The 21,967-nt window shown below is 38.7% G+C and overlaps 1 protein-coding gene across 4 annotated transcripts in view; it reads right to left on the reverse strand.

Moving 5' to 3' along the window:
* CTNND2 (catenin delta 2) overlaps positions 1–21,967 on the reverse strand; it is a 698,912-nt gene that overhangs the window by 314,692 nt on the left and 362,253 nt on the right. For all 4 annotated transcript variants that reach the window (XM_076330343.1, XM_076330344.1, XM_076330346.1 and 1 more), the window contains 2 exons: positions 17,927–17,961; positions 17,332–17,448 (listed from right to left, as the gene is read on the reverse strand). In XM_076330343.1, the coding sequence (XP_076186458.1) occupies positions 17,332–17,448; positions 17,927–17,961 (152 nt within the window). The remainder of the gene's footprint in view (positions 1–17,331; positions 17,449–17,926; positions 17,962–21,967) is intronic.

Genomic DNA, 21,967 nt, shown 5'->3' on the forward strand with positions numbered 1-21,967 from the left:
CTTTCAAATAATACCCTGTTCCTCAGCATAAAAATTTATATTCACTTGTACAACTGACTTTATACCTACATTTCATCAGAACAATCCAACTTATACATTGAAGAAAGGTACAAAATGTCCATTTTTGTATGCTCAGAAACTGCCAAGGGCTAAGGCTACTATATTCAAATCCACTGGAATATGCTTGACAATTTCAGTAGGAATCAAATCAGTTTTTAAGATATTCTAAGTGTGTTAAAGTGGTGCGTGCTAACAGAAAATGTACTAACTGAACGTACAGTATAAAATCAATTTTTAACAAATACGATGCTGGTAAAAGAGTAGCTCTATTATTAGAAATGTTTAGCAGACCAACTCCTTCAGCACCACTGCTCCAGCTTTTAAAAGCGTGTTTCTTTCTGCTAGTGCTCCTGAGACAAGAGGGGATTCAACACACCCTGGCATTGCCAAACTCCAAGAGTACAGCACGTAGCTCTCCTTTCCTCACTTGCTTGGAAGCAAACCCCAAGAGAAGCTGGGTGCTCAGCTACCCACTGTGATCCACAGCCCCAGGCAGCATGATGGCCAAATCAAGCAGAGAAAGGATTACATTTAAAAAAAAAAAGAAAAAAAGCAAGAAATAAAGACCAAAGTGCATCAGCACAGTACTGAATTTTGATTCAATGAATAGTCATTAATGCTGAGTGGAGCTTCCAGTGAGAGATTATAAAACATAGGCATCAGCACCTACAGTAGTTGAAAAGCCAGGGAACTTGGTTGGGAATCAGAGCTGGTGAGTCATCACAGGTTTTCTTCCCTTCCCCCAGAGGGCAGGGCCTTGTCTGGTGACCATGCAAGTAGCAGAGCTCACCCGAATCGTATCCCATAGTGGTCATAAGCAGAAGAGTATCTCTCATAAGAAACCCAGCAGGAACTTGGGCTCTAAGGAGCTTACCAGTGTCAGAAGTTAAGCAGTTTTCTAAGTGCTGAGAGTCTGGTCCAGTACCCTTACCCTGATTAGAGATGGGGGACAAAGAACCACAACCTATTAAATTTTGCTATTTGTAATATTACTGCATCGTGAGTGAGGATTTAAAAACAAACACATGATGTAAAGTCCTATAAGATTGAAGTACAATCAGTATTTGTGATATGTATTTTTACCTACAGGACAGCAAGTTAAAGTAGTAGGAATCTGTGGATTAACTCCATTACAAACTCAGAGAACTTTGTATTTTTTCTATCTTACACTGTAGCGCCATTGCTGGGTCACAAAGCTAAGTAGCCAGATCAATGTGGAATTCTTGTAAAGGAGAAACTCACAAAAAGAAACCAAAGAAATTGTTCCCTGTGGAGATATCAATGACAGCCTATCCCTAGTGTCCGCCAGTCAAACATCTGAAAAGTTCTTTCTGTTTCCTAATCCTTAGACTGCAGTATCTCATGGAATACTTCACAAATTGTAGCTCCATAGTATGTAACAATTCAAGATGATACTATAGCAATAGTATGGTCAATGTTCAAAACAAACAAAAAAAGGCTGAATTATGAAACAGGACTAATATATTACATTACAGAGAGGAATTTATCGTGGAACAAGTATTTAATAATACATTATCTGCTAGTTGTTCAATTATAAACTAATTACCATATAACGACAAGTTGCATACAGTACTATATTATTACAAGATAAGGGCATGATTAATTCAGTATTCTAAATCTATGCAATAATTACTTCTGAATTGGCTAAAATAATTACACTACAAACTACAGAAACATAACACCTAGTCAGCCCCCATGAGATAATTGCATGCTTGTTACTTAGTTTTTCATGTAAAGTTCCCAACAAAAATATCATGCAAGTGAAAGAAGAAGGATTTTTTTCTCTCCTTAAGATTTAAAGTCAGTTGGCTTACCGGGGCACATTTCATTCTCCAAGTAAGTAGTAAAGTGGAGCACTACTATTTTGTTATACATTTCCATTTGGTCAGTCATCTATTGCGATGCCAGTTCTAATTGACAAAGGAAATAGACCAAAACGTGCTCAAATGAACATTTAATTATCTCCCATACCAATTATAAACAACACTTCACTCACCTTCGATCAACTGACAGAAGTAGTAATGATAAATTATAGAGTAAGTGTAAATAAAGTGTTTTTAATTAGTGTAATTAATCACTTCACACATTCTTCAACCTGCTTTGCTCATTTGGGTAACAGTTGAAAGAAAGCACTAGCAAAACTCCTTTAATGTCCTTTAAACATTCATTTATAGAGTTAATAGGTTGAGATGCCTCACATCCCAGCGAGAGGAACCATCTCCTAACTCTCAGTATATGCCTAATTAAGGATTTAAAATACCAAGAAGTCATCACTTACTGTTTCTTCTGCCTCTCAGGTCATTTAGTTTGGGCGTGAAATTATTGATTCCTACCCTACAACCTACTTTTTTTGTTACACACATTTAAGTGCGTGTACTCATGGTAAGTAGTTGCTAACCGCTCTTAAAGCTGGGTTGTATTTGTTGCCCAGTTTTGCAAAGGAATGGATGATTAAAAAAGCTATAATAAAATAAAAGATCAGGTTAGGTATCTGTAAAGTGGTCATTCAATTTCTGAGCGTTCAACTGTATTTGGGATGCTGGGGGAATCCTGGAACTAGACTGAAAGAACAATAAAACCAGGGATAGTTCTTGAAGGTAACCTGCCAGTGTTCTTCTGCAGTATTTGACAGTAAAGAAGAGGGGATGATAATTAAATATAAGGTGGATGGACCTGTTCCTAGTGATACTAAATTCTTTGGCATCTCACTGGTATATCCTGTTTTCCAAGTCCTGCTCCCAGAATTAAGCTACATGTCCGGCTGGAGCCAGGAGTAAACCTTCCCCCCGAATCAGAAGGGTAAGGAACCGTTTGTCTGTTTGTTTTAAACCCCTCCGTTACAGTATGGCCTATTTTTGAGGTCATCTGAAACATTCTTTGAAGAAACTCCTTCTTGCTGAGATGATTTAGGATGGGTTTGGAAAGTGGAGGAATTGAGTGAGGGGAAGGGAAGCCGTGCAAGTGCCTCAGGGGGTGGCAAGGAGCAGCCACCTTGCCACTTAAGTACAGACTTCTCTCCCCTCTTCCTCATTTTCTAGTCTTTGGGCAAGTTGCAAAAAGTGCAGGTGGAAGCTGTGGAGGCAGGGGGCAATTGTGGGGGAAAACCCTGGGAATTAGATGAGAGACCTTTGTGGCTATCATAAAAAGAAGACGTTTTCTTAATTACAGGCAGAAAAAGGAGAGATTAAACCAAGGCAAAACTTAAGATCTGAAGACGAAAATAAATCCTGTCAGCTACAACTGGTCAAACAGATTCTGTAGGAAAAGAAGGACTTCAAGCCAACTGTTAGTCAGATCTCAAACAGAAGATAACAACTAGCTATAATATAACAATAGTAATAAGCACTGCCCCCATTCTCCCTCCAAATCCAGGACTAGTACTTGAATAGTACTAGGAAAATATTTCAAGATCTACCTTCTAGGAGATATTAAATATTAAAGATATCAGTACCTTTATATTACAAGAAAAAATGTCAAGTCTGCGATATAACAAAGGTGTTCCATACCCTAGTAATGAAGAAAGTTGGGGAAAAAAAAAGGGGGAGGGAAGCAAATGCATACTTAAAATGAAGAAATAAATGATAATACTTTACATGCTAAATCGCAAGCAGCTCCCTTGTTATGAAACAAGCACATCTCTTTAGATGAGAGGCAGCAATTCTTAAATGAGTACACTGAAAACAAACTTGTTTTACAAAAAAGGAAAGTAATTTATATGCAATACCATGCTCTACCAGCATTAAGAGGGCTATATTCTACCTACAAATACAGGGAAGGGCTTTAGTGTTGCTACAGAACCTATTCTTAGGTACTGGAAAATAGGATTTGGTGGAATGCGTTCAGAAATGTTGAGTAAGTTCATTTTCATCCAAGAATTCTATAAATGATCTGGAGAAATTATACAAAAACTAGGCTGATACCATTATGTAAGGGAACAATACAAGGATATCCCTTCTAACTCTCTTTCTGACCTAATTACTATTGGAATGAAAGATGAAGAACACTTTATTTCAAGAGTAAGTGAACTGGGAATTGAAAATAGTTTCATTAGATGCTGATTATCTTATGCTTTTTACACAAGATAAAAATTCTGCCATTATTGTGAGAGGAAAACAGAGGTGTTGGCTAGGATCTGAAATAATAAATCACTACTCCAAGGGATAGCAAAGCACCACAAATGTCCACAAGAAGTAGTAGAAAAACATAAGACCTGAAGTGCATAGAAAAAAATAAGGCCTGCATCCCACCCCAAGAGTAAATGGTTCTTTTTTGATTACGGAAAGATTTGGTTTTTTGGATGGTCATATTGAAATCCCAAAGTCAGGGCAGAGGGGATAGCACCAATGTCTAATTCAGAGAGGATGCCTGACACTACCAGGTTTCCAACTACTGCATAATGCTAATGAAGTGCCTCCAACTAAGAGGAATCCTGGTGCGATTAAACTAGGATTACAGAATGGCAAATGTCATCTCCTCTTAGTGTTTGATACAATCATGTTTCAAAACTTTGGCACTCGCAAAATACTGCCCGGTGGTTAAAATTCATTAACTGTGCACCTGTGAGGGACAGGAAGAAAACCAGAGAGAAATAAGTAGTTCTTCAATAGCTGATCTTAGTAAGGAAGTATTTAAGGGGGAAGAATTTCTTTAGGGATAGCTAACTTTCATGGCAAAAATTTGTAGGCGAAATATTATAAAGATAATAGAATTTCTAGTGAGTTTACATAAAAGTCTTCTGGAAGTTAGGAAACGTGTTGCAAGTATGAAATACTAGCAGCCTCATGGAACAAGGTCACATAGCAAAGGCTAAGCAATCCTGACATAATAGGGTAACTTCAGTGTTATTTACTCAGATAGCGTATGTTTTGCTTTCTATACCGTACCACATAGCATCACTCCAGATGTTTGTATGAAATGCAATATGGCCAGAACTTCTTTCATAAGCACTACTTGGTAATGTTTGACAGTAGAAAAAATCTGGAGTTCCATTACTAATGAGAGAAATTACTGAAGATGCTAGAGAACAAGACCTAAAGACATGCACTGAGCAAGAATAAGTTTACACATATTTAAGCTCAGAATAAAGAGGTTGCCCTTGTCTTTGGGTGTTTTTAAATTGAAAAAGCTATCCTAAATTTAGATTAAAAACAAGGATAACCTACTACTGCAAACTTTTAAATGACCCCAAGATTAAACAACTTCTTTTGTAGAATATTAATCATGTTTTATAAAATCGCTTGCTAAACTCTGCAGATATTGAAATCAGATAGTCTCTGAAAGAGATAATTTATCATTGGCCATTAGGATGATGTGCTTTATAGGAGCAACAGATAGAAACAACACAGGAACAAGATGGGCAGCAAGGATAATAACTAAATTACATTTCTGCACTATGGAGGACACAAAGACAAAAAATAATATCCTCTAGCCTTCCATCTAGGGATATGTAAGGATGATTTGGAGCTCTCTTGGCAGTAAAATTTCTGCTGGCACTTGTTATGCCTCCGTGAGAAGCCTCTGCCAACAAAACCTTGTCAGTGGCCTAAGGTAGACACAACGTGAATTACACGAAGAATATAAATCACTTCTTTCCACAAATGGCATGATTTGCTAATGGTGACCGATGTTACTTCTGTGAAACCGCAGGTGGTGGACAATAGTAGGAGTGGCAGAAGTCACACAATACTTCACTGTAACAGAAATTCGCTATCTTATATTAAAAGATCAGACTGTGGAACCACAGGAGAACAGTACCTGAACTGGGCTTCTGGATGGGATTAGATACATTTCTGAATGTGACCACAAGAAGAAACTTGCATGTAGGAGGAAACACTGCATCCAGCGACACAGACAGCAAGCTCTGACTCAGAAGGAACTGTCATGTTTCCATTTGGGAAACACTGAATTTTGGCATAAATAATTGTTATTTAATTTGTGTTTTCATTATCAGTCTCCCATTTTGCAAAGAATAACTACATTTAAAATGGAGTGTGTGCTTTGTTTACAGAAAAAAAACCCAAGTAAATTAAGAACATATTTTACATGATTAAATCCTAATTTTTTGGAAGTATTTTATACCTTTGAAGACCAACTGTGAATGTCAAGTGTTTCTAGTCACCCTCTGTGCCTAGCACAGCCTAAAGCTGCTATTGATAGTATTAAACTAATGTGTTCCTTTTTTATTTCTAGGAAATAAAATGAGATGGTTATAGACATCACACAAACATGACTCACACGGAAGCTGAATGCATTATCAGAAATCAAAAAATTAGACAAATCTCTTCTGAAAGACCCAAATTAAGACTGTTGAAAAATAATAAAAATAATTAAAAAGTGCCTACCAGCTTCTGACTATAAAGCATATAAACTACTCACAGATATATGGATCTAATACAAAAGGCATCAGTAGATCTATTATGCTATTATGTTGTTCTATGAACTCAACTACTAGCACAAAACAGGTTTCCTCTTCTCGTGCAAAGTAGAACTCCATTTTTTTCTGACCTTTGACAGGCTTAAATCTTGAATCTTTTCTGTCCACAAATGAAAATGGCTATTTGGTCTCTGAGGCGAGCCAGTTCAGAATGTGTTTAGCACTGCCTCAGAAGTCCATTAAGAAGTAAGTCAAAAAGGTCAAAATCTTATGGCAATCTTTTTCATCTGCCAAAAACTCCTCTGCCATAAACCAGGAAGTACCCCCTTTTGCTTCTGCTTTCTGTGTCCACACATGTGCACTACTCTCTGTTCTCATGTTGTACTCAGAAGACGCATTTCTCCATTTATAAGGCCAGAATGGAAAAAATGGAGGCAACTCCCTACTCTGCGTTATCACAGAAGTCACAAAAATCCTGCTTTATAGAGAGCTATGTAAACTGCATGTAGCACAAAAGAAATAAAACCCAACCCCATACTTGCCAAAATTTTCTGTTCCATATACAGCATTTTACACAGGCTAACAAGCCAACTACCTCTTTTTCAAGGCTGCATCTACACACTACTTATGCTCATGAGCTGGCATCGGCAGATCCCAGAACGTTGTGGCTCTTGGCACTTCTGACTGTGCCACGCGCGCAGGCGCTGGCATGCCACTAAGGCATGAGTAGGGTGAATGGTTTATCAGTCTGTCATGAAGATGTGGGTGCATTTGTTTCCTGGCCCGTAGTACAGACACAATATTTACTGATGTTCTTTTGCGTTGCAGGTTCGGATGCCAAAAGTCTTTCTTTGTTCTGCTCCTACAGATGCTACCATAAGTCACTATCATTTTCTAATGAGTTTCAGTAACTGCTTCCTGCAGTGGATGAGGGAACACCTGGTTGCCTGTGCAGGATTTCTGTTTGCCACAGGCTAAGCATTACAAGCTGATCACTACCTACCTCCTTTCCATGTTTGATGTTGCTACTAATTGTTCCTGCTTTCCTGGTCTTGACTCTCACCTTTCCATTTCCCCCCTCCATATATGTTTTACCTGCTGTTACTGCTCCTGTGTTAATTTGACATTCACATTTTGTACTACAGTAATAAAGCTAGATTGTGAGGGGTTGTTTCCTTTAGGCAAGGATTTTAAGTCAGTTGCACAGCATAAAATGACACCAGGTACCAAAGTTGGAGTCATCTCAGGACAAGCAAGCTCAGAGATATGAAGTAACATCGTGATATCAGTATGGAATTTATATATAAAAGCACAATTCATCATGTAGACATAACCAGAAATAAGGAAACTCCAAGAAACATGCTGCACGTGACATCACATTGAAACAAAAAATCAGCCTATAGGCTGCTGTACAGAAATGGAGGGAAATTAGAAATGACTTAGTTGCAATGTTGTCATAGTGTTACCTCTGGACTCCCAACAGGACACACCAATGAGCAATGTGGATCCGCTTGAAGTTACGTAAGCATGTAAAAAGCGAGGATAGCAAGGCCACTTTTACACAGAAAATGTGTTTTGATTTTTTTTTTTTGCCTCTGAGGATGAATCATCATCCGTTTTGCGGACGAGACACCGAGGCTTTATTTCATGATGTGTGAGAACAGAAAAGATAAAGGAACTGGAAAAAGAAAAGATGGAATTGTAACAAGAAGGGAAGCAACAGACATAAGGATATGGTAAGACAGTAATGGGTAGTTTAGGGAAAGATGGGACAGCAAGAAAAGGCGAGAGAGCACACGAAAGGAGAGGGCTAGGGAGAGATACTAAGATGGCGTGAGTGTCTCTGGCTGGTGAGTCCTTCCTGAGGAGAGGAAATTGCAAGAGGCAGCCTGCAGCAGTTTAGGTCCAACAGTAAGGGCATGTACTGGACCGTTGTGTTTTGAATAGTACTTCTGCCAGTGGCTTCTAGCACTTTCTCCCTGAGAAGCCTATAAAGCCCCCCAGACACCCTACCAATCTACAGAAGGGCCGCAGAAGAATTGAGGCGATTGAAGCCCTGCACAGGAGGGTGCCCACAGCAACCCCAGTGCCACCCCTGAGGAATCAGGGAAAGCAGAAGCTGCTTCCCTGAATGGTGATGGTTCCTTCAGCCTTCACCAGGCCTCCTGCTTGTAAACAACCACACATGAACTTGAAGGCAGGCAGCGAACCAAAGCAGAACGAGACCAGCTGGACCCGAGTCACAGTCCCTAACACTCCACTGCCAGAAACCCACGGTGGACCATGGCTGGTGAAGCAGGTACCAAAGCCTGCCAGGAGTCCCGGTGGTAAGAGCCCATACTGCGGCTCCACTCCTAAGTTTGACTCTTTGCAGTGGTCCCCTCCTGCCTGCATAAGGGAAGAGACCGAAAAGGAAAACTTCACTCATGCTCTTAAAGTCAGAAGACTGACATGAATTTAATGGGATGCGATATGTCAGCAACAAAGATGTGCCTGTTTTACCTGGCCCTTACCATCCTGATACCCATGAAAAGAGCAGAGGTGATGGAGTACTGAATGACAGTGTTTGAGCTACATCTTTTAATCTGATGCTATTCTCAATATCTTTGAACTCTGCCTCTGACAGCGGATTAAAACAATGAAGTCCAAGCTCAGGATGCGCAGTGCTGATGGAGCATTTCCTGAGGCAGCACTGGCTGTAAACACCAACGCTAAGATGTAAGAGCTGGCTCTTGGGTCAGCGCTAGAGCCTGCTTTGTATTATCAAATCTTAATGACTTAGCGGGGTTTAGCGATGAATCTACAGAAACTTTACGTGGTCAGCTATTTTGTAAAGACATTAATCTCCTGCTGAGGACTGCCCCTAGAAGCAGGTCTTGGTGTTTGCTACTAGCCAGTGGCTATTACAATGTTAAATGACATGATAATTATTTCATGCTCACAGTTACGGTGACTAGGGCCAGAAAAGGACCATTTCTCAGAAATCTAAGTATTTAACAACTACTTCAAAAGACTGAACTTGACCCACAGTTGAGACAATTTCTGTACAACTTTCTCTGTGAGAACATACAACGAATAACGTGAGACCACCCTTTAACAAAAGGTGCCCGCCTTTCAGAAGATTTACCCCATTACAAATTGGGCAAAGATGATTTTGAAACCCCAAGGTTTTGAAGCCAAGAAATTGAAAAGACTTGTATTAGAAGAGATGGATGGAACAGGGAGAGGCATCCAAAATGCCCAACCATAAATATTTACCCTGAATATATTACAATACTGACAGAATTTTCATCAATAAATCAAAATTTCCTCAGACCTCATACTCTGAGAGATTTATCTGGAGCTGAGAACCGTTGAGTCAGACGACTGCCAGGTTTGCATTAATGCAGCAGAAAGAAAGGTGGTGTGACCCGTGTTATGCACTTCTGCCACTCCTACTCCAAAGACTCCAATCCTAAAATGAAAGAGGGGCACACACACTTCCTAGGTGTTTTTCAGTTCTGAAACGTACTCAAAGAGCACATGACTTTATTAGTGTATATGTTTACCAGGAGATCCCACAAGAACACCTCCTTTGTGTGCACAAAGAATGACTCAGCTGGATCGCCCTGGCTCTCAGAGCAGATAATGAAATGGAAGCAACTTCATCTATCAACAAATTGTGAGGTCCACTGATGCCAAATTTCATCTCACTGAGCATGTTAGCCATCTGACAGGTGGCAGTTTCACAAAGCAAGAGCTATGGGATGGAAAACACATAAACACACATCCTTTTACACATTCATTGTGTAAATAGTGCCTTTTTGTTTCAATCCATTCTCAATATCTATGAATAAAGCAGCTGATAAAGGATGAAAATCATAAAGGTTGAACAAGGAGTGCTCTTTCAAACTGGGACATCTGCTTTCACACTGAGTAAGGAGGATCTCTCTTATTGTAAAAAATTGCTGAAACAAAACTGAATTAAGAGAATAAAATAAGAGCTTAGCCCATCTTTTTAGCCTCAGAACTAGACAGGTTATTCAAGTGAAAAACACATCTGTCTAATACAAAAGCTATATATAATTTCATGTGATAAAAATAATCTGTTCTTGTAACCTAAGTCATTCTTCAGAGGGAAAAAATCAGCATCTAAATGGTACTACTACACATTTGTGCTGCGTTTTGGGCAAATAGTTTCAAGTGACTGTAAGAGTTAATATATTGTGGGATTGAGTCCTCAGTGGTGAGCCATGCTTTTTCCTCCCCAGAAGGACTGACACATCCTTAACTGCCTGCATTTCTGTCAACATGTATCCTCAGTGAAGTGCGCTCTGAAATGGCATTAGCCAAGAAGACAGTGTTATTTAATCTGCATTTTATTTATTCCCTTATCAGTGTGCTGAATTCTGTAATTAATCCTGAGCACCAGGACACTAGGGTCACAGATATAAATAAAAATATCTTCAGAAAATTTGGGGAAAAAAACTTGTCTGGAGTACTGGCAATGTCAGATGGGAAAAACTGCAATTCCAATATAAACCACTTATTTTTAATTTGAAATTTAAAATGTAGCATTTTAAAAATATCAGACAACTGGAAGACTCATCCAAGAGGTTTTCTGATCCATGTCAACAAGAACTCTGTGGCTGCAGTCTGTGGTATCGATTTAGAGAGCAAAGAAGGAGGGTTGCCACATGACCTGATTAAGCAAGTCAGAAATAGTGAAATGATTCCGTTTCAGTTAGAAACTTAAATACCAAAAGCTCCATAAATCTGCCCCGTAATCCTTTTAAGACCGGTCTTATACTCATTTTGTGGAGACTGAAGCAAAGGAAATAGCATGAAAGATTTAAGTATAGATATCTTAAATTAAAATTAGAGACTTCTGGATTAGGAGATATTTGAGCTTGTGGTTTAAGTTAAGAAGAAAGTGCCAATGGATTTGCTCAGTAATCTCAGCAGTCCGTCTAACCCTCATTTTGCTAATGCCATGACAGTGGGAGTAACCGTTCCCTGTTTCCACTGCTGTAGCCTGTAAGGATTCAATGTGTCTGTAAGGATTCAATGAGCTTCAGCTAATTATCTCAGAAATGGTTTTGATGCTAGTATCATGGCAGTCCTCTGGTATGGCATGCTAAGGACCCACAGGGATAGGGGTACAGGGGAACTAGTAGGAGGGAAAGAAATACAGGATCAATATATTCCTCTCGTTCCACATTTATCTCACTCTTACGCTACCCATCTGTAAAATGCAAATTTACAAACATTGGCAGGAAAAGGTAGTTTGGTCCTTAACAATTGATCAGAGGCCTCCAGTTTCTCTGTGTCACAGAGGATGGACACCTGGGGGCCTCAGGCAGTTCATCAGGACCTTTCCCACTTATCTGCAGGCCAGACTGCAACCTTATCAAGCCTTAATGACAAACGTCCTCAGCAATCACCCTTCTTCACTCAGAGTTGTATATCTGTGTTTACTCTCCTTCTTTCCATGTAGCTTTCAATTGTCCTTACATGGGGGGGGGGGGGGGGGGCGGAAAGAAGAAAACCAAACAAAAAAAAAAAAAGGAGCTGTACTGACTAGGTAGTAAAAGGAATGAATGTGAAGTAGTTGTGTGATTTTGAGACAGTGGTGCAGTGATAGGAAGGGGAGGAAAAAAGTGTCTTTTTTCCTTCATCTCCCATCTTTTCAAGCTTTCTAATCTGAAATATTAATTTTTGGTCTCCACAATACATACTCAGCCCTTGCAAAATGTTTTTTTCACGTCTTTCCCCACTAAATTAACCAATTTTGTCATGAAAATACCTTTCCTGAGCTACAGTCATTATTCAGTACTCCTGTGTCTCATGTCTGTCTGAAACATCCCCAGTATTATCTCTGTCCTGAACTAAATTTTGCTCCCCTGCATGTTTCCTTCCCCAGTGATTTCAGGTCCTACACTTTCTGTGCATTCCTGTCCCTCTCCTGCGACTCATCTCCAATGTCATATGTGATTAGCTTGGCTCTCACATGTCTGGTCTTTCCCCTGATCCTATTTAAAGTGACAGTTATTTATCCTCATTTCTGCAAAAGCAATATTTTTGGGTTCCCATTAGAAAGAGATAATGGTGGAGAGAAGAAATATTTTCAGAGAGGGGCAGCCAGCTCTGCAGTCAGCTCCAGGCTGCCACGCTGGGTGTTACAGTGATATACAGCAGGGAGGAGGACGGATCGAGTGCCCTTACAGTGACACTGAGGGACCATGCTGGTCCCTAGGACACACCGTAGCTAATGGCTACTGCCACTAGCAGCAGCCTGTACCTGCCCACCCTCAGGGACTGAGGGTATGTGTGGAGCACCGTCGTTCTGCTGGTGACATCCCCACAAACACTTAGGACAGGCTGAACACCCCTCTGGCTCCACAAAAACTGTATCAGATCATGTTTGATGTAAACTGGAGTGACGCAGTGGTGACAGATCTACAGCTACGTAAAGATAAAGAGAAATCACTGCAGTACAGGGAACTGGACCACGGAGATGCAGGTTCAGGTCTTAACTCAGCTGCAGCTTCTTGTGTAATTCTGAAGTTCCCTTACTTTCTGTTTGTTTGCTTGTAACTGGAAACACATGGTTTTGGGAAGTCAATTTATACTGAGTTGGGACAGAAGAAAGAGATGGGCAACAGTGCAGGAGTGCCCCTCAGATGCATATAACCTTGTACCAGGGTCAGTGCAACCACAGAAAACTTGTATGAGAGCACGCAGCAGTTATGAATCTGCCCATCTTTGTCTGATAATAATTACTTTAAAAACAGTGATCGCTCTGCTTGCATTTCGTCAAATTAATAAAAGCTTTATATATTTATATTTTTTTTATTTGCTGATTCACACTTAGCAAAGATAATTAGTGAGCATCTCTATTAGCAATACGGAACCCCTCCTGTGTAAGCCCCTTTCATGTGACTCGTCCCATTAGCCTTTTTTCATGGCTTTTATTTGCTACTAAAGGAATAGCACATGTGAAGTGATGTTTGGGATTTAGAGTATTATAACAGCTGCTTGCTATGCGATGACTTCTTAAAACTAATTCTGAGAAAATCAGAGTGCGTGAAACCAAATTGTAAAGATTCTGACTACAGACATACTAATCCTCTACAAAGGCAGAGCTACTGATAGATTAACTCATTAGACTACATGCATGCAGTTCAGAAAAAGAAGCTGTGGTCACATCCCTGGGCAGGCTTTCATATGATGATTTAAAAAATCTGCCTCAACTAGACTAGAACTGCCATGGCAGGCTGGAAATGCTCTCCTCAGAGTCAGCCTTGTTACTTAAAATACAGCTATGCAGTCAAACTGCAGAAGTAAAGATAACTACAATTGTAAAGTTAAGAGCTCAAAAGTTAGGAAATGCCAGACTAAGTTGCCTTTTCTGAATCATCGCTCTTCCCCTCCTTTCTTGTCTTACGGCCAGTGCACACAATGCAAAACTATTCACTGTTTTGTAGTTGCCTCATTTTTTACCACATGACCTCAGGCCTTCATTGAAAAATGTCCAATACAAAGAAAAAAAAATAGCACCCTGGTGGATTATTCTATGACACTCAACATTTACTTGAAATACATCACAAATAACAATTTTTAGAATACCTGTAAAGTGAAACATTTATATAGATCTCATTTCCTATTTGGAGATTGAAGGAATTAAGACCGAAAGTGCCTATGAAATACAAATGCTGTGTGTGAGCCACTTCAGAGTGAGTTTTAAACTTCCTTTTATACCATGCTTCATATATTTGAGACTGTGCTTCCACAGTGTCCAGTTACAGCTGTTTGTTCTCAGCACACCTGCAAACTAACCGGGAACACCTAGAACTAATTATCAGTAGAAGACACTTTGAATGATTTCACAACTGTAACATCAGAACTTTAGGACACTAAGGAGGGACACAATTAAATTTTAAGTGCAAAGCTGAACTGTCAAATATGGGATTTTTTTCATTTAGTATGTGCGTTCTACTCATTGATTAGAGAAGTCAGGAGCACTCCAGATGAAATCCCCCTCTAGTATGCTGTGCAATCTGGGCCTTAGCTTTGGGGTAAATGAGGCATGGACAGAAAATGTACAAAACAGGGCATGATAATAATTGTTTTATAATGCAGTCATAAAAATTCAAATTATGTTGTATAGACAGCCTTGACTTTGTTACTTTTGACTTTTCAAACACAGTAACATTTTAACTGTCTGATGTGTTTGTGATATTTTACTCTAAATTGAAAAACAGACCCCCAAACTAGAAAGAAAATCCAGTATATGACATCCTAATTGCATTTATGAGTGATTAGCAGAGCTGCAACTGTTAGCTTTGGCATATATATCTGATTCTTAATTAAAACCATAAATGGCAAATAGCAATCTAGTTTCATTACAAGGTGGGCCTGGAGCAGAAGAGTATGGGGCACTGTGACAAAAGGCTTCACAAATATTTCCTGACAATAAAGAAGATCAAGCTTGCAGCTCTGTGGGGAAGCCTGCTCCCTTGTGAGCACATGCACTTGCCTGTTCTCTCCAAACCTATGTTTCTTAGGGACAGCTGTTGTCCTGTCCATAACTCCATCGCTGTTTCCTTTGTCGAAGGTCATTCTCATCACCCTGTTGTTCCCTCTCTCTGCACCTAACTCCTGATCCCATGAACAAACCATCCAACCAAGCAAATTCAGCTTTCAACTTTCTGACTGGACCTCCTGCTTCAGCAAATCTCAGTTCCTCCCCTGCTGGTCCCCCACACAGTCCATCGCTATTGCTCCCCTTCTCCATCACTGTTTTTCATTTGCCCACGTTCCTTATTCTCCTTCCCGTTTATCTACATTCCTATTTGTGTCTCATCTTTTTGTGATACTCCCCAGAAACTGGCTTTTGTACTAGTTTTCTTCACATACCCAGACTTCTCTCCATCTACTGTCTTCATCTTTCCCTAACATTTTTTCTTAGTTTCCATCTCTTCAGCCAGTTTCTGACAGTTTCCCATCCAAGCTAGCCCCTCCCTGCCCCCAATCTCCTCTATTGCCATCTACCCAGTTTCATTTTTCTATCGAATCACATTTTGAAGGCAATCCTTATCATGCTAGTCATTTAATCTGTTTCTCCTCACCCCCAAATGAAGAAAAAAACAGGGCAAATTATAAGGGCTTACACTGTTTCATCATGTTTTCCCAATTTCGTTCAGACCAAGCAACATCTTAACAGATGGCTTTAAACTAAACGGGGGTAGGTTTAGACTAGATACAAGGAAGAAATTTTTTACGCTGAGGGTGGTGGAACACTGGCACAGGTTGCCCAGAGAGGTGGTGGATGCCCCATCCCTGGAAACCTTCAAGGTCAGGTTGGACGGGGCTCTGAGCAACCTGATCTAGTTGAAGATGTCCCTGCCCATGGCGGGGGGGTTGGACAAGATGACCTTTAGAGGTCCCTTCCAACCTAAACTATTCTATGATTTTATGATTCTATGAGATGTTAATCACACAGATTGTGTTCAGATCAAGCAACATCTTAACGAAAGTGTTAGTGACATTGTTGGCCCAGAAATCTTGTGCACATGAAAAGTGAAAAATTTTCTACTGTCCCAGGATTGTCAGCTGCGAATTTTACTGCAAATCTTGTTTTAAAATAATGCAAAATGTTCTGACAAATTAAAATTCTGCATTCAATTTGCAATGCCTTCCTTTCATCACCTGATGACCACATTTCAGGTGATGACTCATCATTGCTAGAGATGCTTTGCAGAAGGTGGCTGTCACATTCCATTAGCCTTTCCAGATGAAGGGGAGATCATCCCCTTTGGTTTCGAGAAAGCTGAATTTGGGCAGCCACCTCGAAAGACATGACTCAGTCAGAGGGTACTGGGCAGCAGGGGACTGAAAAAGACAAAAATGGCTCAACTGAGCAGAGGGAAGGAGATGTAGAGGAATACTAGAGAAAACTGAAAAGCCAAGGTAGTGTCAGGAGCTGCAGTAGGAGTGAAGTGAAAACGGGTATATATTGTGGCAGATGGGAACAGAGTATCAGATAGGAGACTGAGGAAAAGGAAAGGAAAATAGGGAATTAACCTGCTTTTTCAATATCTAGCGCTACAACTGATAACAGACCTGTTAACCTGTTGGAAAACTTTGTCTCAGTGTACGTGACTCATGAGCACAAGTATTTGTAGACATCTGTTCTACAAATACGTTGAGTGGCATGTCCCTCGTTCACTTTTGCCGTTGTTTAGCCTTGATTCACTTCCCCAACGGCTGGTTCTAGCAGAGGATCTATCCACTCCCTGCACAATTCTCCAAACAGAATGGCTGCTAAATGACCAGTGAGCCAACCTTTGAGGAAAGACTTCAGCTTTCTTGCTACAGCTGCCATTCTCTGCATCATTTTTAAAAAGTTCACCTAACTGTTTCTGTCTGTGTATCCATTTGAAAATTTTAGTCTCAAGGAATACCAGCTACCTGGCCAAGTGGTTACAAAGAGACATCAGAATTACTCACAGCCCCACACTATGTTTCATTTTATTACCTTTGCATACTGAAAAAGTGCTTTTTGAAAGTTACTTTTGTACTGGTGATGCTGAAGTCTTGTGACATGTCCTTATAGTATAGTACAGCAATACTGCAATTACAAAATATTTTCCTTAAAATATATTCCACGTTCGGATTTTTCCCCAACAAACTAGCAGTGAGATTCTCTCCATTACAAACAAAACCAAAAATTAACTTGCAAGGCAAGGAGGCAATTTGCCTCCTCGCAACTACATTGTCTTCTGCCAATATCAGAAAATAATCAAGACAAACACTGTAAGATATGCATTCAGTTTTAAAGCATGAAATGTTACAAATACATCTGGGTTCTAGAAAACGCACTTCTAGCAACTTACTTTCACTGGCTGAATAGTCCTGTGGATCGAGTATCCCTGATTCCTGCAGTGATCTAATACAGGAGTCCACCAGCTCCAGACCAGTGGTGAGCTCATCTTCTATATCCTTCTGACCATCTGTAATAAAATTAACAACATAAAAATGTAAAAAGAAAGACAAAAGGTAAAACCAGTTACCAGACAAAGGTAAAACCTTTTGTGACTAAGCATTCACAGCTGATGAAGGAATGGAGAAGGCACCAAGATCACATATTCAGAGGAGGCTGGCCATATTGAAAATTATGCCATCCTTTGAAAGTGTGGCCTTGGATTAATAAAAGCAAAATGAGAAAGTTCAGGTCTAATCTTAAAAATTAAGTTAGAGACATGGTTAGCAATGCCCCCCTCTCAAAACTCTGCATTAATCTTGGTGTTCTTTTTGTCAAGCCTAACAACTTTCACCAAATTTTGCCAGTTTTTAAGTAGGGTTTTAACACACTAACAATGAAAAAAAAATTGCATAAATAAATGTTGTTTTCCCCTCTATCTTCTTTAGGAAATATGATAATTCTGGGAGAGAATATATGTAATACATATATGTAGATAAGTACATTACCTTGTGTTTGCCAGTGAAACTGCTCTTCTGTTGAACTGAAAAGAAAAAGAAAAGTGTTTTTATTAAATTATTCAGTAGTGTGTCATCAATATTCAGATCTAAATCTGTTTTGAAAGAACTGACTTAAGAATAAAGGAACTGACTTAAGAATAAATAGCATACTTAAAATATATCAAGTATTATTTTACATATTTTTTAATGAATGACTTGCACAGCATTCATTCAGCAGGAGGGAAGCATCTTCACTTCTTAATTAAGTAATTAAAAACATACATATAGAAACTGCCCTCTTAAGTCTTGATAGAGAAATTACACTATTTCAAAGCAAAAACATTAACATTTTGCAACTTTTTTGGATCCTTCTATTTGTTTGATATTCCATTTTTATAGAGAAAGTTATAAATTGCTTTCTCAAGTGAACAGTTACATGTGATTTCTAAAAGAAATTACAAGTATGATTCCGGGTTCTACTGATCATTATGTGCATTTTTATATTATTCAAATGTACAGCTAAGTTAATTCAATTGGCCTACACAAGAAAGTAAACTTAGATGTGTTTGTGCTTCTGTGTACAAGCCCTTAAGCAATGGAAGGTCTTAATTTTAAAATAATGAGCATGCACACTAGAGGATGGGTTAGGTAGATAGGGTTTTTTCTATAAAATGAATGATATATTCAATTAGGCAATGAGTACACTTTCCTTCAAGGCATGATCTGTTTATGCTTCAATATAGGTCTTTCTCACATGCCAAGAATACAAAAAGGATTGAAGTTATTCAGTAATAATCATTCTTTTGAGAACACTGAACTGGTTATTACAGTCATGATTAAAATATTTTTCTGTACATTTTTACAAGATATTTATAGGGGAGAACAAAATCATCTGTTCCATCCATCGGTAAAAAAAACAAAGACAGAAATTATTTTAACTTGTCAAACTATAAATTTCTTTCTGATGTTAAGAATAAATGCTCTTTTTAATGAGTAAATTGATTTTAAATCCTGAATGGTTTTCCCTTTTCCCAACAGACGCTGGATCTCTTATGAATATGTGAGTATAGCTCCTAGTATTTACGTTCTGAGCAAGAATAACGTAAATGAAATTAAATGCTTCTTTTCCGAGGTCTCTTTTTACAGGAAAAGAAATTGGGTTAATTATTTATCAATTTCAGTGTTAAAAAAAAGGATAATTGCCTAATTTACATATAAATTGTTCTAAAAGGACAACTTTTAATTTCTAGCTGGCATCAAAAGTGTTAACCTGACAAATTCAAATCTATACATCATCATCATCAATTTCCAAATATCTACCATCTGTGGTTTATATTGACTCACTGTAGTGAGATTTCATAGATTAAGAAGCTAGCCCTTCGATGAGACACTCAAGTAAAATGCTTGCATTCAAGTCCACTGAAGTTAATAATATTGAGGATAAACATAGCCAGAGTACTCTGGCAAATAATAATGGCGAAGTGCTGAACTGGAAGAGATTACTTTAATTTAAATTACCTTTTCAAGTGGAGCCCAAGTGGGTGGTGACTAGGAACAGTGGCTCTTTTTGAAATATTACTTTTTCCAATTTGAAATTCCTTTTGCCTGATTTTCAAAATCACTAAACAACTGCAGCTTCAGCTGACACAGTGGGATTTTAGAGCAATCTTCCTTTCTGGAATTCGCATCATCCATAATAAGCAATATATTACTTTCCACTATACAGTCCCTCTTCCAGTATCCAGATTTCTATGTGATAGATACCACCTCAAAAGACAGAAAAAATTAAAATATCTCAGGTGGCATTCTCGCTGGCAGAATGAATTACTAAATGTTGCTGGCAAGGACACACTGATGTAAAAGACTGTGCCACCTCATCCAAATCAGTGAGAAAAGAAAATCAAGTCTGTGCATAAAGAGTGAATTATTATTTCCAGGAATTCCAGCTTAGCCCTTTTTAAGCAGTAAATTTGTATAGAATGTAGAAGTTCATTATCAGCATAGTACAGATAGTATTAAATGAATCACTAGTGGCTGATTAGTAGTGATCCCTAATATCACTAGTCTGACTTCCACAGAAACATTTTAATGTATTCACCTTAAGAAATCTTAGATGGGAAGGTCTAAAAAAGGACTGCAATAAATTTTGACTATATTTTGGCTTTTCCAGTCTTAGTCAGGCTTCTCCTCACAACTACTGTAATGGTCTTTTAATAAATACTGTAACTTTTATAGTCAATGTAGCAGATTCACCACAAAAATTTTTATCCCAATGCTACCTTCTTACTCAACATATGGAATATGGAACAGGCTGCCCAGGGAAATGGTTGAGTCACTACCCCTGGAGGTATTTAAAGACGTGTAGATGTGGTGCTTAGGGACATGGTTTGGTGGTGGACTTGGCAGTGTTAGGTTTGCGGTTGGACTCGATGATATTAAAGGTCCTTTCCAACCTAAATGATTCTGTGATTCTTTGATTCTGTATTAAAAGTGTATTTGCTCCTACAAGGTTATCAATATATTCTGGTATGAAGAAAGTGCTGTTTTCCCTAGTTAAATTCATGCTCTTTAGCTTTTGAACAGTCCAATATAGTTGCACATTACAGTTGCCATTTCTTGGTTACAAACCGATGCCTCAGTCCTGCAGACAAACATGTTCAGGGTTTCCCTAGAAAACTCTTATTAGAATTTGACATAGTTTAAATTTAGATACCCTGCTTTTTTTTTTTTTTACACCTTTTTTTTTTTTTAAATCTTAACTTTTTTTGCTAAAATGAGTTTTTCCTGCCTTTGGCCTGAAAAGGATTCCTGACTGAAGCAATCTGACATGTCTGTGCAGGGAGCCTTTAGGCTGTCACACAACTGTGCCAAATCTGCTTGAGTGAATAAAAGTGCCTTTTTTTTTGTGCTTTTCTTTTAGGTGTTTTCCAGCTTCAGAAGAGATCAGTACAATTGACTGTATACTCACATCAAATACATGAAAAGACAAAAAAAAAAATTAACAGAAGTATTCCCCCTAATAAAATTTTCAGCATGTTCAGCAAAATAAAGCTTTCTGCTTTATAGTTTTTCTAAAGGAAAGGTTTTAAATTCATTATCAACCACTTTTCTGCATATTCCTATGCCTCATTATATAAGTTTGCAAACTCTACCAACTTCGACTGAGGAAGCCGAGCAATAAAATACTTTATTGAGAAGCTCTGAACTATGGAAACCTGCACCAAACTTAAGAGTTTGAGGAGGGAGATTTTAACCAGAATTACATTAGTATAGTATTAGAAAATAGTAGCATAAAATGTTAGTGAGCTGAGAACTCAGGCAGGTATAATTATTACCTCCCTTAACCCAAAACCAGAAGAATAATTATGATTTATTTGTTGTATTCTTTTCTCATTATTGGTAGTCACTGCATCCTGTATGTACTTCAAATGTTCTAGTAAAAATAAGAGGACCATTCTACTGAATTCTATTCGAGTGATATAAAGAATCCTGTGTCACCATTCAACTATACAAAACTTTGATTCTTCTATACTTATATTGTCTTTGGAAAATAGGGTTTATTGAAGGAAAATCTCAGGGAAGCAGAATAACTTAAGAATGAGAAGATAATGCTAAAAAACAAACAAACAAACAAACAAACAAACAAACAAACAAACAAAAACCCCAACCAACCAAACAAAAAAAGAATATTGTCATATGTTTAGTTCCGGATGTTCATCTTGAAGCTAATGAACCTATCTTCTGTAAGGATGCACTACACTGTGCCTACAACTTTACCTTTAATAACCACCTATGCAAGGAAATATTCCAGTAAAAGTTGTTTTACCTCCCCAGGCAAGAATGAGCAAAGTAAATATCCACAGGGTGGTCATCTTGATTCCAGCTGAACTCACATGGTCCCATTTCTGCACGTATGTAATAAAAGCACCGAAGTAGCGAGAAACCTTCTATGTGTGACCTTGCATGCTAGGAGGATGGAAGGCAAATGAGCATAGCACACTGCAGGGCGCTCGTTTTGGGGAACATCACATGAATAGAGCACTCGGGGAG

This window comes from Aptenodytes patagonicus, chromosome 2 (assembly GCF_965638725.1).
Source record: "Aptenodytes patagonicus chromosome 2, bAptPat1.pri.cur, whole genome shotgun sequence".
Taxonomy (NCBI): Eukaryota; Metazoa; Chordata; class Aves; order Sphenisciformes; family Spheniscidae; genus Aptenodytes; species Aptenodytes patagonicus.